Source organism: Silurus meridionalis, chromosome 15, assembly GCF_014805685.1.
Source record: "Silurus meridionalis isolate SWU-2019-XX chromosome 15, ASM1480568v1, whole genome shotgun sequence".
Lineage (NCBI taxonomy): Eukaryota > Metazoa > Chordata > Actinopteri > Siluriformes > Siluridae > Silurus > Silurus meridionalis.
Window position 1 is genome coordinate 3,604,247 of NC_060898.1, and position 23,343 is coordinate 3,627,589.

General features: G+C 41.1%; 1 protein-coding gene across 3 annotated transcripts; it reads right to left on the minus strand.

The window, feature by feature from the left end:
* Positions 1-1,021: 1,021 nt before the first annotated feature.
* Positions 1,022-22,607, minus strand: rhobtb3 (Rho related BTB domain containing 3). Of its 3 annotated transcripts, none has more exons than XM_046867948.1 (10): positions 22,052-22,606; positions 21,539-21,779; positions 17,821-18,013; positions 11,451-11,608; positions 10,731-10,839; positions 8,789-9,175; positions 5,877-5,986; positions 3,986-4,087; positions 1,547-1,720; positions 1,022-1,154 (listed from the first exon to the last, which is right to left on the minus strand). In XM_046867948.1, the coding sequence occupies exons 1-9, from the start codon at positions 22,072-22,074 to the stop codon at positions 1,622-1,624; spliced, it is 1,422 nt and encodes a 473-aa protein (XP_046723904.1). In that variant the 5' UTR covers positions 22,075-22,606; the 3' UTR covers positions 1,022-1,154; positions 1,547-1,621. The 3 variants fall into 3 exon arrangements, with proteins under 3 accessions (XP_046723904.1, XP_046723905.1, XP_046723902.1); XM_046867949.1 differs by having other exon boundaries at positions 1,053-1,150; positions 22,052-22,607; XM_046867946.1 differs by lacking the exon at positions 1,022-1,154 and adding an exon at positions 1,185-1,429 and having other exon boundaries at positions 22,052-22,607.
* Between the last annotated feature and the right edge of the window lie 736 nt (positions 22,608-23,343).

The following is a 23,343-nucleotide window of genomic DNA, read 5'->3' on the forward strand; positions in this document are numbered from 1 at the left end:
AGAACACAGCATTCTGTTTAAGTTGTTCCACTGAAAAATCATATCATATTGGAAAGTTTGAGTTCGTATTAACACATAGAGTATGAAGGACACAGGAACTTATTATTATTTATAATCACTTTTAGTAACACTTTACACAATAACGATAAAAATAAATAAATAAAATGTGGGTTAAATATAGAATTTAGCTGAAAGAAGTGATCTTCCGTGTCCAAGAACTGTTCACAAGTGATCCAATTGTCTTGCCAGAGACCATAGACTGTTCCCCCAGCTGAAAGGTGGTAACCACGGCTTTCTAAGTAATCCAAATTACATCATAAATTTGCTTATAGATTCCCACAATATAAGGCAGCACAACAAATTGTAACTGGTTATGCTGTGATTGCAATTTTGGACAAGGGATCGACCAATACCGATAGCTAAAATAAAAAAAATAAAAAGAAGTTTAAATAAACAGCACGTGGTGTCGGTGATTCGCCTCTAGAGGCCGCTCTAGTACTGTATAACGCAACCCGGAAAAACTATCAGCCAAATAAGCGTAAAAACTGATGACCTCTATTTTGGACTCAGAATTATTTCGTTGTACCGAAGAAATACTAGTTTAAGGGATGTTCAGTGGTCAAGGTTTTGGAGAAGGAGGTCTGGCAAAATGGCATGAATGTAAAGGTAATTGATTATAATGAAAGTCTAAGGGCATTTGCTGTGGGCATGAATAAATATTTCGATGAGAGATATTTGGGAAGAATCACTTAAATCATGTGAAGGATTTTTGCTCTTTTCTAATACAAGGAAATGTGCTGGAATAAAATCCTCCTCATTGATCAGACAAATGCTACAGTAGGGGACATACAGTAGATTAGTTTGAATAATGATATCGTATACCTTGGAGTGTTGCTATTAAATTAAATCGCCACTAGAGCATGTCTTGTAGCAGGATATATATTATTGATTTCAGGAGCAAAAATAAAACTCAAGCACCGAACCCACCTTCGCTCTCCTCAGTAACCGGATTACACTGATGCTGGTGGAGGCCAGTTCCCGGCTGGGCATGCTCTGCAAATAGGCGCACACACACACCTCACAGAGGTGCTGCAGACGCTTTACTTGGTACATCTCGGCACAGACTAGGACCGCCATAGCCTGCAACACACTGGCTGAACATGCACACACACACACACACACACACACACACACACACACACGTCTGTCAATCAACTTCGGCTTCTCTTGTTTTTGTGCCATCAATCATCCTGGCAGCTGTCGGCTCGCCGTGTCACACTGTACCGCCTCCCGTATTCATCTACTGGCAATCAAAATCGCCAGAAAGAATATTTTGCTGCCTGCTAAGTTCCGTACAAGACGTCCAACATCCATCAACATCCATCAACGCCCTGCTATGATGGAACATGTGGTATGATACAGAATTGTGCTAGAAAAAAAACATTTAATTCAATCTTAGATGCCATTTAGAAATAGATCTACACCGAGAACCTCAAAACAATCCAAGACATGAGGATCAGCATAAAAGCAGAGGATGCACATTCACCTGGACAGCAGGTGTCCGTGTAGAGATACTCCAGGAAAGCGAGGAAGGTGTCGGAGGAGACCCCGTGTATGGGTACTACTCGACTCCGGGCTTCTGCATATTTGCCACTGAACATGGCGGCCATGACATCACATCGAGCCACGAGCACGGCTCTGTGTGCGGGCAGGACGCTCCCTGAAAAGCACACGACACACTCTTACACACACCGACATGCTAATCACGTGTATGTTGTGGTAAAAGATCTCAGCAAAAAGGGTGGGTGCAGAAATTAGATTACATGTGAGGAGAGCTCGGTGACACGGTGCTCACGTGGTCAAAATAGTGTTCACCTGTTCTGTGTTTAATCCTGAATCTCTTGATAATAATAATATATTTCCTAGGGTTTTATTTTCCAAGTTCTGGTTTCTGTCTACTTCATGGTTTTGACCTTTGCCTATTAAACATTTGGATTATAATCAATTGTTGCTGCGTTTCTGTTTATTGGAATAAAAAAATTACTGTCATGTAAAATTAATAAGAAAGTCCCCCATAATGTACCATGCATATTTATTTTACATAATACGTTAAAATGATAAAATGCTACTTCAGACACTTGTATTAGTGTAGTCTTGATAGGATTTTGACTTGTTTTGTTTCTTCATTTAGTGCTGTAATTTTTTAATAATTTTCCAGTTCTTATCTTAATCCCTCTCCATGTCGTTAAGTACATTCTTATGAAGAAGTAATTATCTTGTTCTCTGTATTGCTGGAACATATTTAATCGAGAAGTATTTCCTTGTAAGTCCAATGCTGAGATCATTCTAATTTGTGCTAGTGCTGCAATGCGTCTTCCTGTATCCTTCCCATAACTGTTGGAGTCGCCAACTCATCTCAATCTCTTCACCTTATCTCCAAAATGTCCTACATGCAGTGTTCCTCTAATAAACTCGTTTCTAATCTTGTCCATCGTCGTCACTCCGTAAGAAAACCTTAACATCTTCAGCTCTGCTACCTCCAGCTCCACTTCCTGTCTTTTACTCAATGCCACTGTCTCTAATCCATACAACATCTAAGGTCTCACCACAGTCCTATAAACTTTCCCTTTCACTCTCACAGATATTCTTCTATTACAAATCACTCCTGCTATCACTCTTCTCCACCCACTCCACCCTGCCTGCACTCTTCACTTCTCTAACACACTCTCCATTACTTTGCACTGTTAACCCCAGGTACTTAAACTCCTCCACCTTCTCCACCTCTTCTGCCTGCAATTGCACCCCTCCACTGCCCTCCCTCTCATTCACACACATGTACTCTGTCTTACTCCTACTGACTTTCATTCCCCTTCTCACCACAAATCACAATATCATCCACAAACATCATAGTCCATGGAAACTCCTGTCTGACCTCGTCCGTCAACCTGTCCATCACCACTGCAAAGAGGAAAGGGCTCAGAGCCGATTCTGGATGCAGTCCAACCTCCACCTTGAACCAGTCTGGCGTTCCTACTGCACACTTCACTGCTGTCACACTGTCCTAATACATGTCCTATACCACCCTCACATACTTCTCTGCCACACCTGACCTCCTCATAAAATACCACAACTCCTCTTTCCGCACTCTGTCATACGCTTTCTCTTAATCCACAAATACACTATGCAACTTCTTCTGACCTTCTCTATACTTCTCCATCAACATTCTCAAAGCAAATAATGCGTCTGTGATGCTCTTCCTCGGCATAAAACCATACTGTTGCTCACAGATGGTCACCTCTTCACTCAGCCTGGCTGCCACTACTCTTTCCCATAACTTCATTGTGTGACTGATCAACTTAATACCCCTCTAGTTCCTGCAGGTCTGCACATCTCCCTTATTCTTAACAACCGGTACCAGCACACTCCATCTCCATTACTCAGGCATCCTCTCACATTCCAAAATCTTGTTAAACAATCTGGTTAAAAACTTCACTGCATCTCTTCTAAACATCTCCATGCTTCTACTGGTATGTCATCTGGTCCAACCGACTCTCCACTTTTTATCCTTTTGAAAGCTGCTCTCACTTCCTCCTTACTAATCCTATCCATTTGTTTATAAAAAAAAACCCACCAATTATTGCATTGTTAATTATAGCAGATTTTTATCGTCCTCCATTATAAAAGATTCACCTTTAAGTACCCAAATGTTTCCAGCTTTCACACTTTCCATGGTTTTGAACCTGTAACTCTAAACCCTGAACCCAGTTGATAGTCCATAAAGGTGGCTTCATGTAATGTATAGCTCTTCTGATTTTGATATTCAAAACAAATCCAATACACACAACTCACATGTGCAGCTTACAGACTGATATTATAATAAATCTAACGCACAAATTATAAATTTTTGTCACAGCATGTGTAAATGTTTTATTGTCCAGGAAATACATTGATGTACAGTATGGGAATGTGTATTGGAAGGACTTGCCTTGCACCATAAAAATGACATCCGAGTAGAGAGGGGAGTTGAAGATGTTTCCGAGTGTTTGAGGAGCAGGCTGGGAGCGTGCAGCGCCGTGTCCCTGAGGGCCTACAAAAAGGAACATTAATGAAAATAGGATGGTCAGATTTCCCACTTAACTTTAGAAAAAAGAACAATAATAGAAGAAAAAGATCTGATTCACTTTTCCATTGGTTTTACACATAAACCTACGCTTTTTTTTTGCAAAGTTTGTGGACACCCGACTATAAGATTCATATGTCCTTCTGAACATCTCATTTCATGTTTCGCTCTGAAAATAACCTCCCCTTTTCTGGGAAGATGTTCCCCTTTTTGGAGTGGGCTTGTGGAGATTTGTGGAACATTTAGCCAGGTTGGTTTAGGCAGGTACCAATGTAGGTGTTCAGAAGGAAAAGTTATTTTGCTAGCACATCCAAAAACATCCTATACAATTGTGTGCCTCCAATTTGATAGTAACAGTTTGGGGAACAACCAAATATGGCTAAAAATGTCAGATATCCCAGTACATTTGTCCATATAGTGTATATCAGCTGAGCAAACAAAACTTTCTTTTTTGAATGTGTTGGAATGGTTGGCATAAATGGAGCCCAGCAGCACTTAGAAATATTATTGGAATCTATATTGCAGATATATATATATATATATATATATAACACCATCATTGACAAATCTACATAGTTATAGGAAGTATGAAGCTGGGGCCGATTTTGTTTTAGCTCAGTGTAGTAAACACCTATTGTTCAGTCCATGTACAAATTGCATGAGGACAGATGGTGGAACCAACAGTGTCTGTCTGATGTTTGAACTGTGGGATTCCTATCAATCTTTTTTTCCTGATTAGGTGATCAAGATGCATGATTTCATAAATATTCAATCAAAATCTTCATCTGAAGAAAGAACCGAGGATGAGCACAATAAACCACTTTGATTACAAATCGGCTCGTGGTCTCCTAATTCCACAGTGATCAGAAATAATCCAGAACAATCCAGAAAAAAAGTAAAACGTTGACGTGTTAGAAGCAGGAAAAATAGACAATCGTTAGGATTTGTGCGAGTTTGCCAAAATTGTGTAATTGTGCAGAGCATCTCCAAAACTGCAGCCCTGGTTGGATGTTCCTGGTCTGCAGTGGTCAGTATCTTATCAAAAGTGCTTCAAGGAAGGAACAGTGGTGAACCGGCGACAGGGTCATGGGCAGCCGAGGCTCATTGATGCACGTGGGGAGCGAAGGCTGGCCTGTAGGCCTGTAGCTCAAATCGCTGAAGAAGTTATTGCTGTTGATGCTCGACGGGTCTGAACTTATTTTGGCAGCAAAATGGGGACCAACACAATATTAGGAGGGTGGTCATAATGTCACACCTGATCGATGTATATATTCAGTATAAATCTAGTCAGCCTCATGCAGACTTCCAAAAATGATCATCAGTCATGGTGGAATGGTATTTGGACTTGCTATTTGACTCTAGAGTTTTGCAGTAGCTTGCGCGTGTTTGACCGCATGATGCATGGAGATCCATGTGTTAGAAGAGAAGAGATCTCAGACAAATGCCAGAGGGAGGATAGATGATAGACTAGCATCTAGATTGCTTTTTAAATGGCACACGATCTACCCATACTATCTTTGCGATAATTAAGTTAGTTCATTATTACATTTATTTCATTATTTACTTGAATTTCTTTTATCACAAATGGAGTTGCCTGTCTGCTAAATAGTTTTGTTGTCTATTGATATTACTAAGTATTTGTTAAGCCATTGAGATATTAATAGAAATAAGATTTTAGCTCTTCTACACTGCACATATCGCTTTCATTACCCGTTTTTATTGCTCCTGAAAATACACACTAGCTCACTCCTGTTACCTTTTCTCTCCCAACAAATGAGCGTATTCGATCCATCAGCTGGGCGACCGCTAAAGGGTTCTTAAGCTTTTCACCCAAAGCCTCCTCCAGAAACTCCCACTCCCAGGCCCCTGTGTCAAAACACACACACATATACACACACACATTTGCTCGCACTGATCTATTAAGATACTTCAAGGCATCGTGATTCGGCTGTCTAGACTCTCCTATTAGTCTGAGCTGGTCCTGGCACTATATATCAGATCCCTGCTTACTGTGGTGGTGTTATTGGGCTCCCCATGTACAAGAGCTTTAATAATGCATTGTGTAAAAAAAAAAAGAAAAAAAGAAACTCTTAATCGAAATGTTCGCGCCGCTTGTGCTGGCTGCAGCACATTTTGCCTTTTTGCCCCTTATCATTGACAGTGCTCATTAGAACAACAAAGGCTGGCACGCTCACAGCTCTGATATCGAACGACCTGTCAGAAACCTTTATCTCGTTGCGTTTCGGCCTCATAATCATTTCAGGCTCGTCGTGTTTGTTTTGCGAAGGCTTTTTCTGTCCCGGTGTTTTTGGATCCACGGTGCTGCCCTTGAAACCGGCGAATACAAAAACACCTGTGCACAACGATGGCGTGTCTCAGCGGCAGGTTAATCTCATCGGCCTTCTCGCAACGAGGCGTAACGCTGACGAATTCTGCCAGTCCGATTGAGCTGCGGTCAACTTGCTCATTAAAGAATTTGATGAGCGATTGGACATATTTCTTCTCCCTTAGTCTTTTATTTGGGGGCGCATTTCTAGCCAGTGGATATCTACGGTTAATGTGTGCATAAAATCGCAATTATGCATTCAGCACCACACGTCTATAGATGCAACACATCCCACATGAAGACACATCTCTCTCTCTCTCTCTCTCTCTCTCTCTCCTTCTCTCCCTCTCTCGCTCTCTGTGCAATCTCCGCTTATATACATATCTTAATTTTTTTCTCCCCTTTCCCCGTCCTCCCTTTCCCCCTTGGAGCATATTTATGTTTGGACCATGTTAATCAGCCTTACAGCCCTGGAATACAAGAGTACAATCACATGTATGCTGTGGATCTCACGTACACACACACACACAGACACACAAGAAGCAATATGAAATGCTTCCAGTAATGAAAGGTAAAAAAAAAGTCCTTCTACTGAAGCACAAAAGAAAAATCCGGGCATGGAGCGGAGGAGATAAGGACGGCTTGCCAGCTGTATTTTTACTTTTCGAACAGTGATTTAGTGGCAAACTGCTTCCTGCTGAGAAAATTCGCAGGATGCGTCTTTAACCAATGCACCTCAAAACAATGCCAGATTTCCCTTTTTCATTTATCCATTATTGCACAAGTTCAGCTTGCTTATGAAATAATTCACTTTTGCACCGAATGCATTCGTAAAGGCTTCTGAAAACAATAGAAAATACGCTTACAGATGTTTTCCAAAGGCGTCGATCGAAGCGGTGTGGGATTTCGGTCCTACGTAAACCACATTGAGTCTATCATGTCATTAGATGTTCGACTAATTCGACCAAATCTTTATTTTTTCAAACCTTATCTAATCTATCGTGTCACTCGTTGTAGATTAGACATCTAAATTTGCATGGTTCGATACGAAGTTATTGATTAGACGTATTAGAGAGTCTCTTTAGGAACATACAGAAAGATAGAGGCAAGAAGAGAAATAAGAGCAAGTCATGCTGCTGGAAATGGGGACCCGAGAATCCGAATTGTAAAAGCAAATTTGTGACTTCAGAGCTGCATGACTCATAGATTTATCTTATTATTCTAAACTCAATTCGGACTTGAAAGCTTAGAACGTGTCATTTGTCTCAGACTATCGAATCATGTGACTCGCAACGTGACTGACTTTTAAGTGAGGCAGTTAAAATATTAAAAAGATTCTAAATGTATAACTTGTAATTTGGTTTAAATTTTGCCTCATAACTCGACTTAGACTTCAAAGCTTACAACTCAGAATTTGACCCAGACATCAAAGCTTAATATTCTAAACTCAACTTGAAATTGAAAGCTTATATCTTGTCATTTGATTTAGACTTCAAAGCTTATGACTCAGAATTTGACTCAGACTTCAAAGCTTATGACTTAGAATTTGACTTCAAAGCTTATTATTCTAAACTCAACTTGGACTTGAAAGCTAAGCAAAGCCAATTTGACTGACAACTACAATTTTAAGCCTTTTAACTCTAAACTTCAAATCTTCTGACCTTTAGATACAAAGACACTGAAATAAAATATTAAAAAAGCAGCTGCATCAAAGCAGGATGTCAAAATAATTGACAGTAAATAACATTATTCAGTATAAAAAGAAAAAAGTTACACAATTGAACACAAGTTAGTGTTTTGTATCAGGTTAGCTAACTGTAGAAATAAGGTAGGGTAATAAAATAGTACCATGTTGTGTCTTATAATCTTATAATAATGATCTTTACTACAGTAGTAATATTTAGCTGTATTTTTCTGACTTGGGCCATAAATGTTTATTTGAGAGTTTGAGGCTTGACTGTGGCTTATAGCTTCCGGCTCTTGATTTGTCTCAGACTCATAACCGTTTCTCTCACTCCATTTAAGTTATCCCTCCTTTTTAAAGGTTATGTCAATATTTTCCCATGTCTTGGAAAAGCACAGTATTTATGTGTGTTTTTTTCCACTTTGTATATACTGGTGTCTAAACTGTAGTCGATATCATAATATTTGAAGCCAGTCAGTTTCTGGAGTAATGGAAGGATGGAAAGTGTGTTTCTTTATAGTGTTTTTTTCAAGGTCGTTCAAACCCTTCGCTTACATAAGTAGTAATGAAGGAGCAAAAAAAACAACTCTGGGCTATAAAACTTGTGAAATCTGCACATCATGTCCTGAGGGACCCATTTATACGTGCATGTGCTCACCTCTGTAGAGAAACATCAGCGTCTCCCACATGCATATACACAGCAGTGGGTCCTTCACTACCAGCCGAGATAGTTGGCCCGGTAGGTGGCCGTCCGTCCTGGTCAGGTCATCCAAACCCCCGTCCCAGGTGGACAGCAGAGAGTGGGGGCTGTCTCTCTCCCGGCAGGCACATCGCGACATTGGCCTCTCCCACGCCTGCCTTCCGGCCAGCAGCTGCTTGAAATAGGGACTAACAGCGCTTAACACAGCTGCGTGCGCCCATCCCAGGTCCTTCCCAGAATCCCCGGCGTAAAAGACCACATCAGCAAACTGCGCGCCACGCTCCAGCAACCACTGCAGGTCTTGAGAGAAGCTGGACTCCTCGACTCGCACCGGAGGAAGACGTGCTGCATGAAAGCAGAGAGAGTGAATGTACAGTGGGGCGATGCATATAAATTAGCATGGAGGGGAAGCAGAACGAGAGATTACGGTGAGGCGGAAACAAGGCAGAAGTAGCAAAGGGGATGAGAATGTCAAGGGGGAAGAAAAATCGCAAGACAGGTAGGTGAAGTGTAGAAACGTGAAATAGAAGGTCTAGTCAGTAATGTCAAACTGCTACTACTCCGACATATAATAAGCCTACTTTTGATAAATCATCGCATCCAATTGATTATCCTCTGATTTTGGCAGGATTCTGTAGCCTTTCATTTTTAATGTCCTACGTGCCATAAAAAGGCGTAAGTGTTGCTGGACCAGCATCAGCAAACTACCCGAAAGCATTTGGCTCCATTCTCTGGTGGTGGGTTTTTTCAGTCTATAAACTAATATTATGACGGTCACACTTTAATAATGTTCTCCTGTTTTTTCATGTGCATGTATTTACACAATCGGAGTCAGAATCAGGGCCAGAAAACACTCATCAGTTTCACATCCGGTCTAATGCACTGACATACACTCTGAGATCTGACCCAACACAAGGCTTACGCATGAATCACTGCAGCGGTGATCGCTCATGACAAACCTAAACACGTAAACGAACGCTTTTATTATTATAAAATATATTTTACATGGACTGAGGTCCAGTGCTGATCAACAAAATGCGTATTCTTTAACAATGTAGCAGAGGGAAAATGTGCATTTTGATTTACCGGACACCTTGAGTCCTTGCCTTGCTTGCAATATGGCAACTCAAAAGTAGCCAAATTGGCCATTTACACACAATAAATCTTAGTTTATAGTGCAGTCCAGCCATCAAGATTAATTACATTACTGGCTTTCTCACCCTGCTTTAGTAAGAAATTTGCATAAACGTTGGCATTGAACATAAGTTAGCGCTAGACACAAAGCTAACGTACGAGGTGGCATCAAAACGTTTCGAGATTAATGATGCTAGCTGATGCTATCCTGATCACGTGCATTACCACGTCAGCGATTTCATCCTGGACAGCAAGTAAGAACAAGGCAAACGTCAAATTCAGCGCGAAACTGGGCAAATCTGCCACAGAGACGTCTGACATGACGTGCGTTTGAGATACAAGCGATTCGTTTCTATTATAGTGTAGATTGATTTATTCAATTCTATTTAATTAGTTTCTACTTTATTGTGTTCTTCTTTGTTATCGGTCCTACTATTCCAGTCTATCCTTTATTTATTGTTTATTCTCTTCTATTATTATCCTTCGTTACTTGTTCAGTGACAGTACAGCTATTCTATTTTGGTCAATCTTTTTCTCCTCTACCCTTTTATTCTCTTATTCTACTTTTGTTATTCAATTCTGTTTTATTTTGTTGTAGTCTATGCTATTCTATGGCAAGACTATTCTATTATTCCATTCCATTCTATTCTATTCTTAATTGCATAATGATTTTTCTTCTCTAATAACTCCCCACAAACATGCATAAATTGTCAGCAATGTAAGATACAGTTTGTATACATGATATTTCTATAAATAATATTCATACCCGGTTGGTCCAAGTGTGGAGGGCGGGGCTCATTAAACCGGTGACCCCGCCTCTTATCAGGTCCCTCTTTCGCTTTCTGCTTCAGACACTGAATCATGAAGTATTCAAGCTAAACAAGCACACACACACACACACACACACACACACACACACACACACACACACAGTGTATGTTCAAGGGACTTCACTATATTTGATGTATATACACTATATTTCTAAAAGTATTGGGTCACCTGGTCATAAGCACGGTGATACGTGTACGTGATTTCTGAGCATCGCATTCCAACATTTAGTCCCAATTTGCTCTTATAATTCCCTCCACTCTTCTGGGAAGATGTTCCACTAGATTTTGGATTGTGATTATGCATATTTGTGTTTATCAGCCACAAGGTTGTTACGTAAGGCAGGTACTGATGATGGTGAGGAGACCTGGGGTGCAGTCAACATTCACATTCATCCCAAAGGTGTTCAGTAGGGATGAGATCAGAGCTCTATAGCAGCAAGATCTTCCTCTCCAAAGCATGTACACCAGACCTTCATGTAACTCACTTTGTGCATGCAAACTTTTATTATAACGAAGATCCGAAGCTTTGTGGTAACAGTTTGGAGAAGAACCACATATGGCAGGAAAGGTCAGGTGTCCACAAACTTTTGGTAATATAGTGTATTAAGTAATCAGTATGCATGTATTATAATTGCCCGGAATCCTGAGATACTCACCACACTCCCAAAATAGCGGCCGACAAAGAAGTTATTGAGTGAAGGTAACTCTAGATAGGTGGCGCCCAGGTCTCGGGACAGCTGGAGCCCCTCGCCATGAGGAACACAAGTGCTCCAGTCAGAGGCGCACAGGGGGCACGTGCATGGCGGACCTTCATCTGAATGCAGCGACAATAACAATAGCGGTGAGAAGGAAGAAGAACCATGAGATACATAAAAGCAGAACATTATCAGGATACTGCACTGATCATATTCAATTCATCTTATGTGCAAATTCAAGGTTAAATAAAGAACATCTTGCCCTTGCACTGACGAAGGCTGGCAAATTTGCAAACATGCAAACATATGGGACAGACGAATAGGTTGTGTTCTAACGCCACCCTGAATATAAATGAGCTGGTTCAAGTATGAGTGTGTGTTTGTGTGTGTGTAGGAAGAGAAAGCGCTGGAGAGGGTAGAAGACAAAATGGAAAGGCTGAGATCAGGAGAAAGGAGGAGGGATAAGGAATGAGAGGAAAGGAAGACCCACGGGATGAAAACAAAACAACATGGAGAGAAAGTACAGAGAAAATGAGAGAGGAAGAGACAAAAGGTGGAAGGAGGAAATAATTGCCAGCTCAATTCTACACGAGTGGAGGATCGATCTTGTAGACAGTCAAGGTGAAAAATCTTGAACTCAATGTGTTTTTTTTCATTGAGGATTTTTCAGTTTCAGATTGATACCTGGATTTTAGAAATTCTAATAATATTAAAGAGCATTATTAAGTATTATCAAGTATAAAATATTAATGGGCTTATAACTAAAAAAAGAAAATGAGTGCAAGAATCAGCACCTATCACTGAACAGCAACTTAACAATAATGAAACTGTTCCCTTTTGAGTCTGGTTTCTCTAAAGGTTTCTTCCTCATGCCAACTCAGGGTGTTTTTTCTTGCCACAGTCGCTCCTTAGGGATAAACTGTATTAATGTTCAGGCTTTTTAAGCCATCTGTTTCACTGCTGCTACACATTTCGTAAGGTATATTCCAACAAGATTGGAAATTCATTGATCGTATAGTATCTATAATTAATATGAGGTGGTATCAAAAGATTTTTAAAACTAACGGTGCAAACTGGTGCTATTCTGACCATTTGCGTTACCACGTCTGGGCTTTCATCATGGACAGCAAGTTAGAACAAGAAAGCAAAACCGGGAAAACAAGAAAGAAAAAAACAAGAAAACCGCTGGAGGACGACAAGAGATCAGGAAGACCTTCAACAATCTCAACCAACAAAAATGTCAAAACTATTAGGCAACTCGTGCATGATAATCATCGGAAAACAATCCACATGATCTTACTTCCACACCCACCCTAGATCCTCGCCAGATCCTGCGGACTTGACACTCATCCCGAAGATAAAGATCCAGCCCCAAAGGTTGAAGGTGCTTAACACGCTTCATTACATTACATTACACTTATATAGCGCTTTACATATGAAAGGGGGGATTCTCCTCAACCACCACCAATGTGCAGCATCCACCTGGATGATGCGACGGCAGCCATATTGCACCAGAACGCCCACCACACACCAGCACATTAGTGGAGAGGAGATAGAGTGATATAGCCAATTAATATGAGGGGATGATTAGTAAGCCAGGGGGCAAGTTTTTTTTGGCCAGGATGCCGGGGCACACCCCTACTCGTTTTTTGAAAGACATCCTGGGATTTTTTATGACCACAGAGAGTCAGGACCTCGGTTTAACGTCTCATCCGAAGGACAGTGCTTTTTGACAGTATAGTGTCCCCGTCACTATACTGGGGTGTTAGGACCCACACAGACCACAGGGTGAGCACCCCCTGCTGGTCTCACTAACACCTCTACCAGCAGCAACCTGGTTTTTCCCAGGTGGTCTCCCATCCAAGTACTGGCCAGGCTCAGCCCTGCTTAGCTTCAGTGGGCTAGCTGTCTTGGGCTACAGGGTGATATGGCTGCTGGTAAAAAGAAGTCTTCCAGGACACCTCCTGGGAGTGGCAGGAATGCTGTATTACTGGGCGAGGGGACTTTGATTTTGAAGGTGATAGTGTGTAAACAGATAAATAAAGTACTTTCTTGTAAACATAGCAAGACTTTTTAAAACCACACCACCATATATAAGTTGTATATGTATATTCTATTTTCAATTTCTTATATTTGATTCTACTTTATTGTACTTGAATTGTACTGTGAGCAACTGCACCCTAACAATTTCCCTGTGGGATCAATAAAGTATTTTGATTCTGAAACTTAGAATTACAAGGAATAAACTTATAGACAGTAAACTTATATTCTTTTATACAATTTTATAACCCCTTTAGCTCTGTAAAGCTGCCTTGATTGTTAAAAGCGCTAAACAAATAGAAATGAATTGAATGCAAAATAAGCTAATAATATTACAGGACAGCTTTTACTCATACTCAAGTCGTATATGTGTGAGAGGAGAAAAAAAAGTCAGTTCTGACCTTCAACTTAAGCCTATTTGTTTTGTGTATTCGAGCGAGGGGAGTATTAAAGTCCTGAGTCAGTGTCTGACAGTTTTATGTAAATACACTATGTCACGCTGAAAAGGTTTTTGGTGGGATATAAATACACTCGGAACTATGGAATGTTTGAATCTTTAATACTAAAATATAATGTTGCTAATTAATTAATATGTATAATAATAATAATATGTATAATAATAAAAAAATGGACTGAAAATATCAGGTACGAATCCAAGAGCTTTTAGTCAACCTAAAGAAAATTCCTTCGACTTTTTGGGGGCTGTACATAAGCTCAAAAACTATGGAACGCTATCCGAGTCCAGACATCAGAACATAAATATAACACTATTAATTAACAGAATGAATCCTTTATATTTTATAAAAGGTTCAGAACACAGCATCCTCTAGTGTGAAGTTCTTCCAAAGACTATATGAAGGAGTTAAGAATAGTACTAAAAAGATCAATTCCAACTACAAGAGCTTTTACTCAACCTAACAATATTTCTTCTGATGAAGCTCTTTTATCACCACCCCCATATACTACACTAAGAAGAATTTATCAATCAAACAATAGTGATGTAATCAACGACTGCAGTAAAGACCAAATCACTAATTACATCAACACAAAGTTCTCGTCTTTGATTACGGAGATTGTGAAAGTGTATTTTTTGATCACACTAAATCAGTGCATAAGCTAATTTCCTACACTTTTCTGAAATATTCAATATTTAATCTGAGGCTAGACCTAATTTTGCCCACATTGTACATTTCTAGATTGCAGTATAAAGTGGAGGTTTTCGATAAAGTGGAGGTTTTCGATAAAGTGGAGGTTTTCGATAAAGTGGAGGTTTTCGTCGTCAGGTTTTATGCCCACTTGCTATTGCCATTGTCTTTGGCTGCTGTACTGCTGAAATGATGCTTCAACAATAAAAAAGCAATGGGGAAAATCAAAATTCCTTAGTCAAATCGAAGCGACTAACCAATGTGTGAAACCGGGATGCCATAAAACATGCGTCATTTCATCAAGCCATCTGTACCTGCACTGCCATAAATATAATAATCACGGCCAAGACGTTTATAGGAGAGAACATGTGGAGAGTGTGTGTGTGTGTGCAGCCACGGGGTTGTTTGTCAGAGCAGTTTATAACGTTAAATAGTTAAACGGATTTTACAAAGATTGTGTTACGAACGATTTATATTGCCATCAAATTACAGCCCCGGACTTCGTTTCTGCTCGGCAGTCCCATAAACCAGACATGCCAGAGCTCCGCTTCCACTCAATTTAACCACTGTTATGTACACATATGTTTATCATTCCAGAGCCGTGTTACTGCTCTCGGCCTGTTCCATCTGTACAGCGATAAAGAACACAGCATATTTCCTCATCGTCCTCAATATACAGCAACAGTCCAAGTCCCAGACAAAATACAGTGACCTTCCTCAAGTCTAGGACTAATCTGGCATCTCGTTAAATCTAGACTATTAGTCTTTTGGCGTAAAACAGCACTGCAGCACAGGATTAGTATCAAACCTTGATAGATTATTTCTTTAAAGGTCAGATAGAAAACACAAGGAGCTGCAGCTGCTCGGTTCATTCAAGTTCAATGTTCGAGCCGACGACTGTTGATGCATTCGGTTTAAATGTTTCGACTGAATAACCTCTGAGGATCTGCGAAAAAAGTACTGCGGTGTTGAATAGTTCAGCTATTATAGCAAGGATTTGTGTTTAACTTCCCGCAAACTTTGTACCTTCGGGAAAAAAACAATCAGATGAGTGACATGATTTTTTTTATTTTTTTACCATTCATTAATAATAATAATTATTTTTATTATTATAATTAATAATAATTTTTAATCATTTATAACAATTTCTTTTAAAATAAATTTTTTAATCACTATTTGATTTTATTCGCTTACAAATGTAAAAAAAAAAAATTAATAATAATAATAATTGCCATACATGAAACATGAATAATGTTCTTAGCATACACAATTAAAACTGCTCAGACATCAAATTAAATCCAAATATTGTGGAAATATCTAAGGAATTTGAAGGTCAAGTCAACACCATGAACCCTTCATGTTCCTCAAACCATTCCTGACTCTTTGGTAGTGTATCAGGGCATTATATTTAGGAAATACTGTTGCCATAAAAGCATACAGTCCACAGGTTGTATGAAAGCATTATTCATCTGACCAGAACATTACTCTATGGTCCATGATGACATGCCTATTACAGGTTGCTTCCAGTAGTGTACAGGGGTCAGCAGATCAGTCTCTTAAAGCTGCGATATCCATATCCAACATCTATCCATTACAATTTGTCAATCCTCATACTTGCTCATTTGTTTCATCCTGCTTTCAAACCATCAACGTCAAAAAACCTAATGCCTAAATATATCCCACCCATCTGGCAGGTGCTACTGTAACATTGGGATAATTAATTTGTCACCTCTCAGTGGTTTTTAAATGATACGTCTGATCCTAGATGATCTTTTACATATATAACTACATATCATCTGTTTATACAGTGTATCACTTTTGTACAGTAAATATGTGCATACTGTAAATTGATATATTCCATATTTCTCTACATAGATGGAGCCTTACACACATCTGGCTCTCATTTCTCAAAAAAAAACAAATAAAAACGTCACCGTGCAGCCGATCGGCTCGAGTGCAAAGGCGTCATACTGTCCATACGTGAACTTAAAGTCTAAACGCGTCATTGCGCTCATGCTTTTTTGACCTCGGAAAGAAACTGGCTGCTCATCGCTTTGTTCATTACTGTACACATTCTCTTCATGCATTCAGATGATGGAGACCTAAACGTAAACGATGATATTCACTGGTTTCACTTCAGGTGAGTGACAATTTTTTTTTCAATGGATAAAAAGCCTAGTCTTAAACTGTTCGTATTGATTGGTGAACTAGGTGTATAGGTTTGTCACAGTTATGGAGGCCCCTATCCCATTCCCTGCTCTGCCTGTAGCTAGTGCTGGCCCTGTGTGTACATATATAAATATGTATGCATCTTCCTTTTGCCATGAAGCTGACTTCAGAGCACAAGGTCAGCCATGATACAGCGCCCCCTGGGGCACAGAAGGTTACAGCGCCTGCTCAAGGGTCCAACAGTGGCAGTTTGGCAGTGCTGGGGCTTGAACCCTTAACCTTATGGTGAGTAATCCAAAGAATGTGAACTACCAGTTCCCTATTTAAACCTTTGGTAGATGCTAACCTGCGAATGTTGTTGTTTACCTCTTGTATACAATGACAAAGTTAATCGAGTCAGAAATGCTAAAATATTTCGAATAAAATGTGTGTAAACAATTAAATCTTGATGTTATCTTGATGATTGGTTAATCAATAATGCTGGTTATCTTGTCTGTGGTTGTATTTAAATTCACTGAAATGCTCAAAAGAAAATAATTTTACCAACAAGAAACTTCAAGCAGTGCCGCGTCTTTATCCATTTAACAGTGCCGTTTCTAAGGCCCCTTGATTTGGAAAAGAAATGTTCTCCTTTGGTGTGTTCTTCAAGATTCGTGAAGGACACGTTTAAGCTGCAGTGCAGAAGTATATTAACGGTGAATAATAGCATAAGCACAACCTCAGCACCGACAGGCTCGGATACGTATAGCATTCCTTTGATCCTTAATCCTTAACAGATTAGTGTATAGCAAATCTGAAAAATTCATGAGCAGACACGCAAGACGCCACTCCGGCAAAAACAATAATTTACATCGTAATCATGCGTTAAGCTGCTGTGTGTCGGGATGCAAGAAGACACTCTGGACAAAGAAAAAGAACACCATGATAATTTAAACCTCATAATGTCAGCAGAATAGCAGAAGCCAATCACGTCTCACCGTTAAGCCTCGCTCCGACCGCTACCAGGATGACAGGCATGCCCCAGTGACGCAGGAGGGGGCGGAGTCTGGGGGCGTAGCCGTTTCGGACCTGCTGGAAGGCCAGCTTGTCGTTAACAGAATACTTAATGACCACAATATCAGCTTGCTCCAAGACGCTCCGCACACTGGCCCAGTCACTGTCCAACAAGTCCTGAGAGAAGAATCAAGATGAGGAACAAAGAGCATTATGAGGATGTATTTTTGCAGCAGGTTGTCCAACATCAGAACATTACCAGCTAACCAGCTGCAGTGATCGATAAAAAAAAATAAAATAAAATAAAATAAATAAATGCCTTCAAAATCCCCCCAAACCGTTCATTCTGCATTTTTAATCCTCTGTCTTCAGTATCTCAATTACTTGATCTCTAATTTACTCCTCCACAATATACGTGCTAAAATATCGCTATTCATAAACCCATTCACAATTTTATATTGTACATATGCAATTAGACAATTATTTTCCTTTCATTCACCTAGGTGAATCCAAACATTTATAACAGAAAACCCGTTCTTGTTATTAAGGGCAGAAAATATTTTGAAAAGCGTTTCTGAATGATGCAAAAAATATGCAAAAATATGCGTCCTGAAAGTGGTAAGTGAAATCAACAATTTGCATGCAATACATGTTCCCTCAATTTCTCAGTTATTGAAAAACTAAAACTATTAATTCACTAAATCATCCACCACACAGTACTCACTGATTCACCCACCACACAGCACTCACTCATTCATCCACCACACAGTACTCACTGATTCACCCACCACACAGCACTCACTTATTCATCCACCACACAGCACTCACTTATTCATCCACCACACAGCACTCACTCATTCATCCACTACACAGTATTTACTCATTCACCCACCACACAGCACTCACTTATTTATCCAGCACACAGCACTCACTCATTCATCCAGCACACAGCACTCACTCATTCATCCACTACACAGTATTTACTCATTCACCCACCACACAGCACTCACTTATTCATCCACTACACAGTATTTACTTATTCATCCACCATACAGTACTCACTTATTCATCCACCACACAGCACTCACTCATTCACCCACCACACAGCACTCACTTATTCATCCACCACACAGCACTCACTCATTCACCCACCACACAGCACTCACTCATTCACCCACCACACAGCACTCACTCATTCATCCACTACACAGTATTTACTTATTCATCCACCATACAGTACTCACTTATTCATCCACCACAGCACTCACTCATTCATCCACACACAGCACTCACTCATTCACCCACCACACAGCACTCACTCATTCACCCACCACACAGCACTCACTTATTTATCCAGCACACAGCACTCACTCATTCACCCACCACACAGCACTCACTCATTCACCTACCACACAGCACTCACTCATTCACCCACCACACAGCACTCACTCATTCACCCACCACACAGCACTCACTCATTCATCCACCACAGCACTCACTCATTCACCCACCACAGCACTCACTCATTCACCCACCACACAGCACTCACTCATTCATCCACTACACAGTATTTACTTATTCATCCACCACACAGCACTCACTCATTCATCCACCACACAGCACTCACTTATTCATCCACCACACAGCACTCACTCATTCATCCACTACACAGTATTTACTCATTCACCCACCACACAGCACTCACTTATTTATCCAGCACACAGCACTCACTCATTCATCCACCACAGCACTCACTCATTCACCCACCACACAGCACTCACTCATTCATCCACCACACAGCACTCACTCATTCACCCACCACACAGCACTCACTCATTCATCCACCACACAGCACTCACTCATTCATCCACCACACAGCATTAACTCATTCATCCACCACACAGCACTCACTTATTCATCCACCACACAGCACTCACTCATTCATCCACTACACAGTATTTACTCATTCACCCACCACACAGCACTCACTTATTTATCCAGCACACAGCACTCACTCATTCATCCAGCACACAGCACTCACTTATTCATCCAAGACACGGTACTCATTCATCCAGCACACAGTACTCACTCATTCATCCACCACAGAGTACTCACTCATTTATCCACCACACAGTACTCACTCATTCATCCAGCACACAGCACTCACTCATTCATCCAGCACACAGTACTCACTCATTCATCCAGCACACAGTACTCACTCATTCATCCAGCACACAGTACTCACTTATTCATCCAAGACACAGTACTCACTCATTCATCCAGCACACAGTACTCACTTATTCATCCAAGACACAGTACTCATTCATCCAGCACACAGCACTCACTCATTCATCCACCACACAGTACTCACTCATTCATCCAGCACACAGTACTCTCTTATTCATCCATCACACAGTACTCACTCATTCATCCAAGACACAGTACTCACTCATTCATCCAGCACACAGTACTCTCTTATTCATCCATCACACAGTACTCACTCATTCATCCAAGACACAGTACTCACTCATTCATCCACCACACAGTACTCACTCATTCATCCAGCACACAGTACTGACTTATTCATCCACCACACAGTACTTCCGCATTCATCCAGCACACAGTACTCACTTATTAATCCAGCACACAGTACTCACTCATTCATCCACCACACAGTACTCACTTATTTATCCACCACACAGTACTCACTTGTTTATCCACCACACGGTACTCACTCATTCATCCAGCACACAGTACTCACTTATTCATCCACCACACAGTACTTACGCATTCATCCAGCACACAGTACTCACTCATTCATCCACCACACAGTACTCACTCATTCATCCACCACACAGTACTCACTTATTTATCCACCACACAGCACTCACTCATTCATCCACCACATAATACTCACTTATTCATCCAGCACACAGTACTCACTTATTCATCCAGCACACAGCACTCACTCATTCATACAGCACAGCGCACTCACTCATTCATCCACCACACAGCACTCACTCATTCATCCACCACACAGCACTCACTCATTTATCCACCACATTGTATTTGCTTATTTATTCATCCATCATACATTTCTCATTCACTTTCATCTACCACACAGCACTCACTCATTCATTCAAAAAGCACACCATAATCACCCACTCATTAATACTCTTCACCACCTTCATTTAATCACTCACACCATTCTAACTCATACACCACTCAGTACTCCCTCATTCGTTCATCTACCACACTCATCCATAAAGCACACAGCTTAATCTACCACACAATACTCACTCTCTCATCTCTCACTCACTCACTTCACAATATACACACTCATTCATTCACCACACAGTACTCACTCACTTAATCATTCATTCACTCATACACCACACCATACTCACTCAATCATACACTATACACTACTTAATCCGGTTTCTTTTCCTTCACACCATATTCATTTCCCACTTACTCACACATTAATTCATCCACACGGTGCACTTATTCCTACACAACACTCATTCACTCATCTACCACTCAGTCACTCATTCACTCATCTACCACAACATACTCACTCACTCGCTCGTCCACCACACAGTACTTATTCATTCGGATGCTTTTCTTTCAGACTATTCATTTCCCACTCATTCACTCACTCATCCACACGTTGCATTCGCTCGCGCCCCCCTCCCAACTTACCCAGCTCGGGCAGTCTCGCACCATCACTCGGACGTCTCCGAACACTCTAGACTGGTACTCCATAAAGGCTGGGTTCAGCGGGTGCCTGGAAGGAGTGGTGGATGTGGGGTCCAGCTCTCTGGCTCCATGGCCCAGGTAGCTCCAAAGCAGACCGCCTTGCACCTGCGCTGGAGCTCCAGGCTCCTCTCCGGAACCCACTCCCCCAGGACACTCACTGCCCAGAGCCACTATGTGGACAGACCTGCAAAGAGGATGGTAACAGTCACCGTCGTCCATGGAGTCCAGCAATAGAGCAATGGATAACTTGTGGTCATGTGGTTTTACACTGATGTGCTTGAACTATTAACTATTTCTGTCACCATCCGAATGCATCACAATGTTTCACTGAAGGACTAAAGGCATTGTCAATGTGTCACATTATTATTAGTACAGTAGTAGTATGATGATGATGATGATGATGATGATGATGATGCAAGCCAGCACAGTGTAATACAGATGCTTTGTCCAACTTACATGGTCCCCTGATCTGAGATCATGAAGCTCGGCAAGCACGTCCTCCCCTCAAGCGCCACGTTTTCCCATCCGACGGCTTTTTTCCGCAATCAGGTTCTTCAAGCACAAATCCATCGTTACACGCGAAACCCCACCGAGTCCCACCGTCTCCAGTCCCGTTACGATCTTGGGTCTTCTTCTGAGATAAACAAGGCGCTTCCGAAGATAAAGTGTGCTGTGCGCAATGCTCCAGTGAGCGGACCAAAGACAAAAAGAAAAAGCCCCCGAGAAGCGAAGCCCCCCCAAAGACCGCATCCAGACCCCCGCAGTGTGCAGCGCTAAAGCCCGGTGAGGCACAAGTTCAACACAAAACAACGTGGAAAAAATACATATCCAGCGTCTTGCTGTCGGGGCTCACACACACACACACACACACACACACACACACACAGCCACGAGATATCAAAACCCCTTCAGATCACACGAGAGCCTTGTGAAGGAGGAAATGAACCGACAGCAGCAGCAGCTCTGAGTTGGCACTCCTGACTCAGCACTCAGACTATTGCAACACGTCCAAACAACCTCCTCAATGCCACCCGAGAAGCATTCAGAACATAAGACCAGTCTGGAAATGTTTACCATGCACTCAATACAAACCCTGAAAGGGGAGAAACAACTAAAGAAAACACCCTGGTGTAGAAGAGATTGAGAATGAGATGACATTTAAATTCAGATTCATTGCATGTCTTTTTATTCTCTCGTTTGGCTCATTTACTCATGAAACACCTGATCGTTCATGCAATGAATCGGTCAATCATGGTGCATTGCATGAAATCATGCAGCTACTGGTCACATCAAACATGATGAACTAGAAGCTATGCAGAGACTAAAGAGAGTAAAGCCAGACACTATTATTTATGTCTGGTTTTGGGAGTCCATCCCCTTTTGTAGAATCACATTCCTGTTCTTGGTTGACAGGAGAGGAACCTGGTGTGGTCTTCTGCTCTTGCAGCACATTCAATTTTATGCATTTTGACATGCTTTTCTGTTCACCATCGATCCATTGAGTTGTAGATGTAGGGTTGAACCAGTAATGAATATTGTCCTGTCCTTCATTAACAAGATTTTAAAAGTATTAAGGCTTTTATTTGAGAAAAAAGAAAAGCGTAATAACACAGATTAAAGCTGCCACTGCTGGACCCTTGAGCAAGGCCCTTGACCCTCAACTTCACTATCTTCTTCTTCTTCTTTCGGCTGCTCCCATTAGGGTTCGTCACAGCGGATCATCCGTCTCCATACCTCCTGTCCTCTAC

Excerpts from the sequence above, each read along its gene's own strand:
- rhobtb3 (XM_046867948.1), bottom strand. The coding sequence starts at position 22,074 with ATGATCTCAGATCAGGGGACCAT. Across the intron at positions 18,014-21,538 it reads TGCGAGACTGCCCGAGCTGG|GACTTGTTGGACAGTGACTG; the intron begins GTAAGTTGGGAG and ends TTCTTCTCTCAG. Across the intron at positions 9,176-10,730 it reads TCCACACTTGGACCAACCGG|CACGTCTTCCTCCGGTGCGA; the intron begins GTATGAATATTA and ends GCTTTCATGCAG.